The sequence below is a fragment of the Cervus elaphus genome, chromosome 12 (genome assembly GCF_910594005.1).
Source record: "Cervus elaphus chromosome 12, mCerEla1.1, whole genome shotgun sequence".
NCBI lineage: Eukaryota > Metazoa > Chordata > Mammalia > Artiodactyla > Cervidae > Cervus > Cervus elaphus.
In genome coordinates this window covers 71,440,188-71,453,651 of record NC_057826.1, presented here as the reverse complement: position 1 = coordinate 71,453,651, position 13,464 = coordinate 71,440,188, and the positions used below count along the sequence as shown (strand labels likewise).

The 13,464-nt window shown below is 42.8% G+C and overlaps 1 protein-coding gene across 13 annotated transcripts in view; it reads right to left on the bottom strand.

Annotated features, from left to right (window-relative positions):
* The window catches only part of RYR3 (ryanodine receptor 3), a 548,224-nt gene that overhangs the window by 286,302 nt on the left and 248,458 nt on the right, over positions 1-13,464 (bottom strand). For all 13 annotated transcript variants that reach the window (XM_043919301.1, XM_043919310.1, XM_043919307.1 and 10 more), the window contains exons 8-10: positions 12,886-12,979; positions 7,510-7,584; positions 3,987-4,143 (exon numbers count right to left, since the gene is read on the bottom strand). In XM_043919301.1, coding sequence (XP_043775236.1) covers positions 3,987-4,143; positions 7,510-7,584; positions 12,886-12,979 — 326 coding nt within the window. The remainder of the gene's footprint in view (positions 1-3,986; positions 4,144-7,509; positions 7,585-12,885; positions 12,980-13,464) is intronic.

Sequence of the window (13,464 nt, the reverse complement as noted above, 5' to 3'; positions counted from 1 at the left end):
CAGCTCTAGGTGACCTGGGACCCATGCTCTGACACCCTACTCCTTCCAGATTGAGGGAACAGGTGCAAGGCTGTAATTCAGAGCCCTCAACAACTTCCAGACCCCCACTTCGATTTGGATCTCCTGGTGAAGGAGAGGAGTGCAAGCTCTGACCAAGATCCCTTTCTGCTCAGTCACACAGTTTGCTCAGAGACCACAGTTTGATTCCATTTGAACCAAGCAACACTGCAGCCGATGCTCGACTTTGACCCCTTCTAGTTAGGCTCAGTCATGTCCCTGTCCTGTCCTGTGGGTACAAGATTCACATGGATACCTGTCATCCTCCTCGTAAGGGCATCTTGCTGAGGATGTGAACACATACCTGCAGCTGTCTCCAGGCCCCCTATCATGTAGTCATAGCTGTCATGGGTTAACGCAACTTAATGTTTCATGGGGTGGGAAGCCCACCACTGCCAATGACTCACAGCCCAGCTCACCAACGTCCTCCTAGAAATGTAGGAGCCTAAATGGTGCTCCTTCCAGGAGTCTCTTCTCTTGTTTTCCAGGTTCTCCAGCATACAGAGAAGATCAGATAAATGCCCCCACTCAATCTCGTTCACAGAGGCAAAAGGAACACACTATCTCCCCCTCTCAGCCTTCCCAGTGAGTCTCCCCAACGCCTGTGCCACCTCTCAGAACCTGATCCACTATTTCAGACAACTTTCTGCTGTCTGCTCCCTCGCCTAACACTGGTAGAGCCCAGAGCTAGTGAGACAATGCAGCACCTTCCTGCTGTTGAAAACCAGAGCCAACTAATCCCTCTGCTGGGGAGCATCACTCTTCCCCAGGGAGGGGAAGCACAGTAGAGAGTATATTTAAGGCAGAGAGCCTGCGCCAAGCATGATAAAAAGACATTTACTGGGACTTCCCTGGTGGTCCAGTAGATAAGAATCCACCTGCCAATGTAGGGGACACGGGTTCGATTCCTGGTCCGGGAAGATTTCACATGTCGTGGGCCAACTAAGGAGTGCACTGCAACTACTGAAGCCCATGCTCCTCAACAAGAGAAGCTCCCACAGTGCAACTAGAGAGTAGCCCTCTGCTCATCACAACTAGAGAAAGCCAGCACATAGCCGTGATGACCCAGTGCAGCCAAAAATAAAATAAATTTTAAAAAGGCATTTGCTGAGGAGGAGTCTGGAGGCCCAGAGAAATCAAGGCACCTCTAGAGTTCTCCCCCATGAGCTCTTCAGATTGCTGATGACAGAATTACGGGCTCCCGCATGTTCTTCCTTCCCGTGCAGCTTCACGGCTAAGATGCCCAATGCCTTGCCCACACAATATCCCAAGGAAGCCCAGATCTCCTGGGGGAAGCAGCCTTACCTTGATCAGACAGGGAGACTAGGACATTTTAATTTCAGTTTCTTTCAGATTAAAATAGAGGTAACTGGGCTGAATACTGCTGCACTGAGAGTTATTTAAACCTCCAACACCGTGACGCCAATGAAATGCAAGCGCATAGGACAATGTGACTCACGGGCGACTTTCTGTCCAGCCCGGCCATGTGGGCAGCCCCTGGTACCACGATGCCTTTCAGCCATCCGCTGCTGGCCTCCCTGTGCGTGGGAATCAGGCAGAGATAAGCAACGAGCCTTTTGAGGGTAAAATGAGCTCACAGGCCGGAAGTGGTGCCAAGTGAAAGGAGTGTTATGGAGACTCTCTGTGGTGCTCTGAGCCTTTCTGCCTTCCCACAGAGGCCGCAGCACAGCGCTGAGCCATGCTCCGTGAGGCTGAGCCAAGAAAGGAATGGAAGGGAAGAGTCCCCTTGGAACAGGATCCTGCCAGCTGCCTGGAAGGCCACCTGACTTTTCTGCAAGAGAAGCCTCCTTCTGCAATGGTAAAGGTCTCCAAGTCGGGCTTGGTCCAGGGCTGAGAAGACCGGGATGGAATGCTCAAAGAGGGGACAAGCCAAGCTGGCATTCTTATTAGAAAGGCGTTTACTTGGTCATCGTCCATGATGTGTCCCTTCTTATCTTCTGCCCCTCCCTGGCTTCCCCCGCCTGCCCTCCCTCCACACTCCACATCCGAGTTGTCTCTTAGGGAAGAATGGGAAGACTCCTCTCTGCTCTTAGAACTATCCTGTTGTTTTGTTTGGCTGCTCCTTTTAGCCAATTGCAAAGCCCTAACTCATTTCCTGGAGGCAAAAATGTTTTACTCCATGGTCATAAACTTGAATTTAAAATCCTTCTTGTGTGGGTAAACTTAAAAAAATAAAAGTGAGGGTAACATAAATGGAGATGTGCTCTGAGAACCCGAATGGAGTCACGGAGCTAATGCGCTATTAGAAGAGAAGCAGAGAGAAGGAGACGCCTGAAGGAAATTTAAGGCAGAAAGCTCTCATTTCTTCTTTTTTTTTTGGCCACACTATGCAGCATGTGGGACCTTTTGTCCCTGATCAGGTATCAAACCCTTGCCTTTGTGCTGGAAGCTCAGAGTCTTAACCACTGCACTACCAGGGAAGTCCCAGGAAGCTCTCATTTCTTCTATTTTTTTTATTTTTTTAAGCTCTCATTTCTTAATCTTTGAACAATGGGTGCAGGAAAGCCTAACTCTGATAGAGGGTAACCAGGGAAAAAAAAACCTCTAAGCCAAAGAGATTCTCTGCCTCAAATACTTTAGGACTATAAAAGAGGAGAAAAGGAGTCTGAATCCCTGCTTCAAGGAAGGTGGTGCTGAAAAGCTGGCCTCTTCTGATTCATTATGAAACAGAGATGTCCCCATGGACATTCAGCTGTCAGCCTGACACCAAGTCCTACACGAATGGAATCATCTATAACCCTTTATGGAAATCGTGGTGAGAACACAAATCAAGATGTGTCTCTGGAAAGGAGCAAAGAAGAGTGAAGCTAGAGATGAAGCTCCCGACGGAGATGCTGAGCCTCTTAGAGAGTGTGTGCTGCTATAACTATGCGTACACCGTGCAGAGCCCTTCTCACGCTTGGGTGCTCTTTCCAGAACAATCATAAAGTGACAGAGTGCCAAACTGGACATCAGGAGCTAGCTCAGCGTGTGATTCTGACCATCCAGCTGGATCAGACTCTGAGTGACACAGAGTCAAAACCTGGCTGACCGTTAAAGACAGCAGTTTAAAAAAATATTTCTCTCTCTACACATCAAATGGCAAATCTACATGCTTGGGGTTAACCTAGCTACCACAGAATCTGCTCTTCATAGAGGCAGGGGAGGCACAGTAGAGCTAAGAGATATGCAGAAAACAGACAACCCAGGAAAAGGAACTAGTAATTCTGTATAATACGAACAACTGCAAGACGATGCCATGTCCAGAATTAAGCCTTCTCTGCATCTCTCTGAGAGAAATTACTTCTTTGATTTAAATAAATGTAACACTGAAACTCCTGCCTCCACATTATCTTTGCTATATGGGAGTGAAGCAATAAGACTTCAGTGAAAGTGAAGTTGCTCAGTCATGTCTGACTCTTTGCAACCCCATGGACTACAGCCTACCAGGTTCCTCTGTCCATGGAATTTTCCAGGCAAGAGTACTGGAGTGGGTTGCCATTTCCTTCTCCAGGGGACCTTCCCAACCCAGGGGTTGAACCCAGGTCTCCCGCATTGCAGGCAGATTCTTTACCATCTGAGCCACCAGGGAAGCCCTAGTAAGACTTATAAGTATTAAAAACAATTCAGAACGTATTAAGCAACAATAACATTTTCCAGTAGCCTTAGTGCAACACTGTCCATTCTTGTGATACTTTTTGTTTTTTAGGGCTTTCCACTTTCCATTCAAGCCTTTCTCTTAAGACTTCAATCTTCATCCAGGGTACACATTCCTCTATGAATTCAATTTAAAAGATAAAAGAACAAAATATTTATCACTGGTCTAATTTCCAATTCCATTTTGTTCCAGCCTATTTTCTTTGCAGTCATAGTTCTACCTGGAGGTTTCACAGCTTTCGCTTTGAGAGTAAAGTCAAAATCCACCTCACCTTGGATGCTCGAAAAGAGAAGGCTGTCGACTTGGTGTCCGACTTTCCCCGGTCTTGCAGAATAAGGCCTTGGTCTTCTGTCAAGGCCAAGTAGTGGCCTGTGGTGAGATGCCGGAGTCGGAAAGCCTGTCCCCATCTGATGTTACTGCCGCTCCAGCTGGACAGATGAGAGAAGAAATTGCATTTACACAAAAAATAGGTCTTTTTCAATATTTATCCTGAGCATTTTTACATATGCTCTGACTCAGTACCCTTCTAAAGTACACCCCCTGACTTCTGGCTTGCTCTAGGATTGTGTATCTGCCTACAACTCATCACTTCTCAGTCTTCTGGCCAAGATCAAGTGTCTGTCTGCAACTCAGCATGGCATTCTCTTGTGAGCTCTCTTCTAACCTTTAAGATCACCAACAAGGTTGCTTCCATGTCCTGGCTATTATAAACAGTGCAGATGAATGGATTAGGAAGCTGTGGTACATATACACCATGGAATATTACTCAGCCGTCAAAAAGAATTCATTTGAACCAGTCCTAATGAGATGGATGAAACTGGAGCCCCTTATACAGAGTGAAGTAAGCCAGAAAGATAAAGAACATTACAGCATACTAACACATATATATGGAATTTAGAAAGATGGTAACGATAACCCTATATGCAAAACAGAAAAAGAGACACAGAAATACAGACCAGACTATTGAACTCTGTGGGAGAATGTGAGGGTGGGATGTTTCAAAAGAACAGCATGTATACTATCTATGGTGAAACAGATCACCAGCCCAGGTGGGATGCATGAGACAAGTGCTCGGGCCTGGTGCACTGGGAAGACCCAGAGGAATCGGGTGGAGAGGGAGGTGGGAGGGGGGATCGGGATGGGGAATAAGTGTAAATCTATGGCTGATTCATATCAATGTATGACAAAACCCACTGAAATGTTGTGAAGTAATTAGCCTCCAACTAATAAAAAAATTAAAAAAGAAAAAAAAAAATTAAAAAAAAAAAAAAAAAAAAAGATCACCAACAAGGAACATGGTCCTGTGGGCCATGGTTTAATGTAACTGGAAGTTCCAAGCTTCCAATTTTTCCTTCATTTCACTGAAATGTTTTGATGCTAAAAATCACACACAAAAATGAGAAGCACGCTTTTGAAGAGAAACCTGGTTCTGGGAAAGTGAAGCATTTCCAAATGCACGATCTCCACTCAAGGATTTCACTACCACCACTAGTTTGAAAAGACATACGAACCCCTACGTTCATTGCAGCATTATTTACAATAGCCAAGATATAGGAGCAACCTAAGTGTTCATCAATTAAAAAAATGTGGCATATATGCATACACAATGGAATAGTATTCAGCCATAAAAAGAATGAAATCGTGCCATTTGTGACAACATGGATGGATCCTGAGGGTACTAAGTGAAATAAATCAGACAGAGTAAGACAAATGCCATATGATTTCACTCATATGTGGCATCTGAAAAACAAAACAAACGAGCAAACAAAACACAAAATTCACAGAGACAGAGAACAGATTGGTGGTTGTCAGAGAGGAGGCAGGTTGGGGAGTTGGGAGAAATGGTTAAAAGGGATCAAGAGGGACAAACTTCTAGTTATAAAATAAATAAGTCATGGGGGTGTATGTAAGGTAGAGTATGGTAGTAATATGTATGTTATGTAATACATATAGTCAATAATATATATATTATTTATATAGTAATATATATATTATTGACTATCATCACAATTTGAAAGTTGCTAAGAAAGTAAGTCTTAAGAGCTCTTATTGCTAGAAAAGTTGCAATTCTGTAATGGTGACATATAATAACTAAACTTACTTCAGTAATCATTTTGCAATGTAAACAAATGTCAAATCATTATACTGTACACCTAAAACTAATATAATACTTATGTCAATCCTACTTTAATAATGAAAAGAATCCTCTCTTCAAAAGAAATAAGAATATTTATGCAGTTTACACTCACCAGGGAGAGACAAATAATAAGCAAAGAAACATAAATAAGTAAATATTGTGGCATGTTACAAGATGTTAAATTCCACGGAAAAAAGTAAAGCAGAATAAGATGATTGAGATAAGTGAGAGTTCATGCTGAATGTGTTGTAGAACCATATGGTCCTACATCAAAAGGCTGGCATTCAACAAAAGTCATGGTAAGTGCTAGGGCAGAAATTATTCACTGAATAATCTGTATCTAATTATCTTTTAAGTTAGAACAAAATGTTTCAGAAATACATGTATCAATTTTTAAAATGACTCTCCTCTTGATCTAATTCTTTGGCGTATCAAAGAATCAAATTACATTAATAGAAGCCTTAAATTCTTCATGTTTAAGACTCAGGGGAAATAAAGAACCATAACTGGAACTATGTATACATACTTGTTTTTATTTTTTTAAAAGTTCATTAAATAAGAGCCAAGCCCTAACATCCTGAAAAAAATCAGAGTATGTTGCTATAAAAACTTTACCAGGCTTGAAAGAGAATATAAATGCCACAAGCCAGCTAACAAGTGGGTGCTCCTTAGGCCACCATAGTCTTTCAGTCAGCCTCTTCTAGAGTTCCTCAATAAAAACATTTGAATGTACCTGTATGTGTGTAAGAGAAATTCTAATATTTTCTCCTGATCACCAATGGATTATCTTGAGGACCCCCTGGAGGCTCCCCCACCCACTAGAGATTTTATTTTGAACATGTGTTCAGGGAGAGATGGAATAGAGAGCTAGAGGGAAAGGCAGAGAAAGAAAACCAAAAGTGGCCACACTGACCCTCTGCTCTTACCCCGAGCAGGTTAGCTTTAGCCTAACTTGTGATCCCTCTCAGCAAAATAAAGGTCCAGGGCGTAACTGAACTCCTCTGCAGTAGAGATGCCATGTTTTCACTCAAGTACCTTTCTCCAAAATCTTGGTGTCCTGTTCCTTCCATCCCATTGTTTCTGACAAGTTCTGATAAAGACGGTTTCCTTCAGAGCTACATGTCCAGTGATGTTTTAGTCTTCCCTACCTCATGCCATCACAGCCACCACTCTGTCAGTTAAAGCTAACTTTGCTTTGGAGCCCACAAGGCTACCGGGAGGAGGAAGACTCACCTGGGTTCCAGAGAATCTATTTAGGAAAGTAAATGGGAGAAGAGCTTTGATGGCTTTCAGTGGACAGGCCTATGCTTGCCTTTTATAACATAGACACTGCAAGGGTAGCAGGAGCTGGGGGCTTGGATCAAGCAATAGAGCCTGCTTACTTCAGAGTCAAAGCAGAAGTCTTGGAAATCGTGTGTGTGTGTGTGTGTGTGTGTTTCTGTGTGTGTGTGTGTGTGTGTGTGTGTGCGCGCGCGTGCACGCTGTGCTTTAAAAGCAAAAACAAAAGTCACAGACATTTCAGAATTTACCTCTTTGCCAGGTAACTTCTGAGAGTTTGCCAGCTAATATAGAACAAATGTAACATTTAAGACAATAGGTTGTCCTGGAAAAAAAAAAAAACAATCTTGAAAAGAATGCCGCCCTGAAGCTCCACTACCTTATCCGAAGGGGTTCCACTCTCCACAGCGATCTGGCTCTTGTGCCAGCTCCCCCGGCTTCATAGTATATCCTCCTGTGAACAGAGGTGGAGATTAGATCCTCTGTGCGTGATGCTGATCAGCACTGGGCAGAGGACAGTTCCCTGCAGACGCTGCTCAGAACACGCTGTGTTTCTTGGGACTCATAGTAAGCAAAATGAGAAACAAGACTCAGAGAAAGACAAAATTTCCTATTCTCTCTTAAAAGGGAAAAAAGGTGCTGAAGGGGAGGGAAATGCTCCCCACATACACGTCATGGACACGCACACGCTGTTGGGTGTACGGTGAAAGGACTGTCTCCATTTCGACATCAGGAGTCAAAACAGTCCAGTCACATATCATCAGACCAAGTACTGAATGCTCCGTTTCTTTCATGTTCAGCTCCCTGATGCAGTTTCACATCTTTAGAAAATGTATTTTCACTTGTAAAACACATACACAGTACAGTGTGAAGTCATTTCCATTGTTCTAGGAAGCTGGGAACAAAGTTTATGCTCAGCTACTGTAGAGTTCAGGGTTTTATTACTATACTGTTGTCCCCTTTCCTACATTAACAGTCATCTTTTAAAGTGTTTTGAACTAAAATTTTTATTTTGGAATAACTATAGATGTATAAAAATGTTGCAAAGATAGTCCAGAAAGCTTCTGCAAAGTCTCACTCCATTTCCTTTAGAGTTATCATCTTATAATACTAAGTAGAGTTGTCAGAACTAAGAAATCAACATTGGCTCATCATTGCTAATTAAACTCAAGACTTTATTTCAATTTTACCAGTTTTTCTATTAATTTTGTTTCCTGTTCCAGGGTCCCATCCTGGATGTCACATTGCATTTAGTTAATATGTTTTCCGTTTCTTTTGGTCTGTTAGAGTTTCTTAGTATTTTCTTATTTTTCATGCCTTTGGCAGGTTTGAAGAGTACAGGTCAGGCTTTTTGTAAAAATGGGTTTGTCTAATGTTCATTGGAAGGACTGATGCTGAAGCTGAAACTCCAATACTTTGGCTATCTCATGTGAGGAGTTGACTCATTGCAAAAGACCCTGATGCTGGGAGGGATTGGAGGCAGGAGGAGAAGGTGATGACAGAGGATGAGATGGCTGGATGTCATCACCGACTGGATGCACATGAGTCTGAGTAAACTCCGGGAGTTGGTGATGGACAGGGAGGCCTGGCGTGCTGTGATTCATGGGGTCGCAAAGAGTCGGACACGACTGAGTGACTGAACTGAACTGAATATATATCTGATGATTAGCAAAGTCTATTTTTTAAAAATCTGTACAATAGGGACCAACTCATCTATATCAGATTATAAGGAATTAAATGAACTATCCTCGTTTACAGGTATGTCTCATGAATAGGGGTCCCTGATTACCAGGCATACTGAATCCAGATACTTTCTGAGAATACTGTGACTTTAGATCAAGGCTGATCATTTAACTTCATTTAATTTCACTAATTTAAAAAGATACCTCTACTCTAGAAGGTTTGAATGTATCACTACTGAATTACTCAAACCCCAGGAGAATCCTGACCTATGTCTTGAGACAACAGTTTATTAACAGATGGGAAGAGGAAATGTGCAGTAATTATTTCTTTCTCCCAGGAAGTAATTATGAGTTGGTTACAAATATTAATTTTGGGTGTCAGGTAGACCTGAATTTGAAGCTATTAGCTGTGTCACTTTGCAAAGTTCTTTCAAATCTGTGCATCAGCTTCCTTGTCTGTAAAATGAACCTAATAGGCTATTTAGGTCACAGAATGGTTGTGAGCATTTAATGTGGTTTCCTTAAAGTAATGAACATGTACAAAGATGTTCATGGATGTATAAAATATTGTGTACTGTTGATTTATCCAAATTTTGTTTATAGACACTTATAAACATGCATGGAAAGCTACATTACGTGGCACAAAAATATAATAAAACACTACATCAATCACAGTTAGCTTTGGTTGGTAGGATTATAGAAGACATTCTAAACTTTTTGCAAATGTACATACTATCAGGAAATATGTAGAAAGTATTTAAAAGGAAGCTCTAGCATCCCAGGTGTCTCTGTGCCAGGCCCAGAGTAGTGAGGCTGCACTGACCTAGCCCCACAGGAAAATTTGTTGAGATTTTCATGGATGCTTCTCCATCCTCAATGAGAGCAAAAGGATCTCTCAGGTAGAGAGGGTGGAGCAGGTCACCTTAGATCACATGGTTTGAGGACTCTCTCCCTGTGATATCTAAAGAATTCTAGAAGGTTAGTTCTTCCCATCTAGCAAAAGGAGGCAGCTTGCTCCAGTGAATCTGGCAAGGTTACAGAGGTTGAAACAACCTGTTCCCATTCTCTAAAACAATTACCCCAGGAGAGGAGGTGAGTGGGTGGGGAACTGAGGTGCTCTGAAAGCGTGGCTGACAGCTCAGCCTTGGCTTCAGTAAGTGACTTACCCCAGGGTGCTTGACAAGCCCGAGGCAGAGCCAAGGATCAGAGCTCAGGATGTTAGATTATCCTTTTGGCTTTGCACCCTGGGACAGTCAGCCTCCCTCGCGGGCCTGGCTGCTCTCAGGCTTCACAAGGAATACAAGTGATTTCCTCTGGAAAGTCAGCCCCATTACAGTGGAATCACTTGCATGCTTTCTTGGCTGTGGGGACCTCCTAGAATATTCTCAATTTCCTATTTCTTTGTGCTCTCCCACATTTTGGTATTCCTGGCCATCCTGGCCCATTCTGGGGATTTATCTGATGACTGACAATGATGAAGCTTATCACGTACCTCACAAAGACATCAAATAATGCCAAAGCATCCTGTGTTGAATGAGAGACCAGTGACTACAAAGATCCAAGTTCTAGTACAAGGAGCCACTGCTGACAACCCAGTCTCAACCCTTTCATGCTTCGTTACAAAGGAAAGGAATAGCCTTTTATTTTTATCTATTTCTTTTATTCCAAAATACAAATTAGCTCACATGAAATCCTCAAAGGAAAGCTACCTTTACTCTTAACTCAATGATGGCATGCATGCCTGGCTCGGGGGCCCATTCTGGGAATTCTTCTCCCCAGCATCTTCTTTCAAATTCTTGTCCAAACTTTCCTTTGGGTCAGGATCTTGTTGAACCACTCAACAGGAATGCCCAGAAAATGACAAGCTTCTCCAAGCAGCACAGTTTCTGCCTGGGCTGCTTCTAATTTCATTCTAAATTAAACGATGTGTGTGTGTGTGTGCGCGCGCGTGCGCACGCATGCATGCATGTGGAGATGGGGGAGTGGGGTAAAGGGCCATGTACAGGTTATTTTAATTTTTTCCAAATATCTTTCCTTAAAAAAGAATAGGAATGAAAAAAAAAAAGAACAGGAATGGAAAGAAAGAACTAGTGAGTTCCAATGTGTTCCATCTTAGATGTAGACAATTCTGCACAACCCACTCAGAAAATTTCAGTTCTGTATCCACCTGCAAGCCTTCTCCTTAATGCAGCAGAATAAGATATTACAGAGACAGCATTTGGGCTACTGCACAATCTTACAGTTTAAAAATAAGGAAAAGAAAATCGCACCTGAATAGGAGCATATAACGTCATTTAGCATAGGGAATCTTTAATTCCAAGGGACATCAACCCAGCCTCTTTTCTACTCAGAGGTAACTGTGAGCCACGGGGCCAGAATTAATCAGGCACTTGCCAGAGGTCTGTGTTGTATGTGTCCTAGACACCATTCTGGGTTACATCTGGTTCCCAGGAAGGGACACACAGAGGACCGAGTGAGTAGGGAGAGGCTCAGAACAATAGACATTGCCAATGGATGGGCTTCCCTGGTAGCTCAGACGGTGAAGTATTCACCTGCAATGCAGGAAACCTGGGTTCGATCCCTGGGTTGGAAAGATCCCCTAGAGGAGGGCCTGGAGAATCAGCATGGACAGAGGAGCCTGGGGTTGGCAAAAAGTCAGACATGACTAAGCTACTAAGCACAGCACAGCATTGCCAACAGATAGTTTCTAAGATGTACAATAACACACTCAAGCACAGTGCTCCTGAGTGTCATTGAGGACATGAAATAAGGAAGGAGCCCTGGCTAGAGAGTTAGCATCTCTGGTTTTCAGCGTCCCAACTGAAATCATTCACTGTGTGACCTTTGGCAGCAGCCGGAGTTAGACGGTTTCTAACATGTGTAGATGTGAACCTGTGTTTCTAACAAAGTAAAGAAATGCAGTTAATGAGGTTCCTACAGGTGTCATGCAAACACAAAGGACATATTAGACAACTGGGAGATCAGACTCACTGTTGTCTCAAGTGAAAAAGTGAAAGTGAAAGTTGCTCAGTCGTGTCTGACTCTTTGTGACCCCATGGACTATACAGTCCATGGAATTCTCCAGGCCAGAATACTGGAGTGGGTAGCCTTTCCCTTCTCCAGGGGATCTTCCCCACCCAGGGATCGAACCCAGGTCTCCCGCATTGCAGGCGGATTCTTTACCAGCTGAGTCATAAGGGAAGGCCAAGAATACGGGAGTGGGTGGCCTATCGCATTTTTAGCGGATTTTCCTGACCCAGGAATGGAACTGGGGTCTCCAGCATTGCAGGTGGATTTGTTGCTGTATCAAGTTCAGTTTAATTTGGATCTGAGACTTGAGTTTTTAAAATATATCAGGGTTTTACAATTACAGGGGTCAAGTTTTTATACTCTGTTCCTCTGTATATAAACCAAATACAAAAGGATGCTTCAGCATGAACTTAAGATCTAGATAAACATCTTCCATCTCCTGACTTTGAGTTCTGGAAAAGCATCCACTGAGAGGATAACTAGAGGACCAGAGGAAGCACCATCCTCAGCAGCTCCTTCAGCACTGTCCTCTAATAAATCCAGCTCTGCCTGGATACTGACATTTGGCTTCTCCAATCCTATTTGGTGATAAGCAGGATGAAACCACTGAACCCCACCTTCATAGCACATAAAAGGGGGAGTAACAGAGATGATCTGCTTTTGAAGAACCTGGTGAATGATTTATGTAAGTGCACAGACTCACTAGAATGATTACGCTGATTTCCATCACCAAAATGGAGGCTTTGGTCTGCAGTTAAAGCTACCAGAAAGTCCTTAGATTCCAGAGTAATCAAAGAAAACAGTGGGATTGAAAAGCATCATGGAATTGTTTGCCTAAGAAGCAGCATGTGTACATAGGTATTCCTGTGAGCAAACTTGAGCATACTGCCTTTCCTATTTTACAACTGCAACCCACGACTAGACAGAAGTTTGTCAGTTAACCAACACTTACAGAATTCATTGGCGGACATATCCAAATGCAAAATTTTTAGTCTGATTCACCGGAGACAGGAGACAAGAGAAGGAGGAAGCTCTTGGCTTACCTGTGCTGGGAATCATTCTGGTCTGTAGATGGTATCGTCAAACACTCATCATGACCATGGAAAAGACGTACTACATGCCCACCAAGTAGGTATCCTGTAACAGAATTATACCCTACCATGAGCTGACAGGAAGCTGAGTAATGAGAACATATTTGAGTCAGTTATTTTAGAAAACACAAAGAGAGAAGCATTTGGGAAATTACAGATTCCATGAGTTCAGGCCTCAGGTAGAAAATCGACAAGAAAGTCAAACCAATTCTAACACTGAAAGTTAAATAGGGTTTCAGAGATGAGCAAGTCCAGTATCAAAAGGGAAGGTGAAAACAATGTCAATTCATGTCATTAAAAGCCAAAAGGTCACCTGTAACTAATACAATGTATATCAACTATGCCTCAATAAAATAATACAACATTAAAAAAATACACATACACACACAACCAAAAGGAAATCTGAGTTGCTATTCTTAGGAAGATAAGGATTCTTCAGTTGTCGAGGACATAAATACATCCAACACCAAGTTCCTGGATAAGCTCTTACAGTGTTGATGTGTATATTTTGTGGTAAGTTTCAAATCAAAT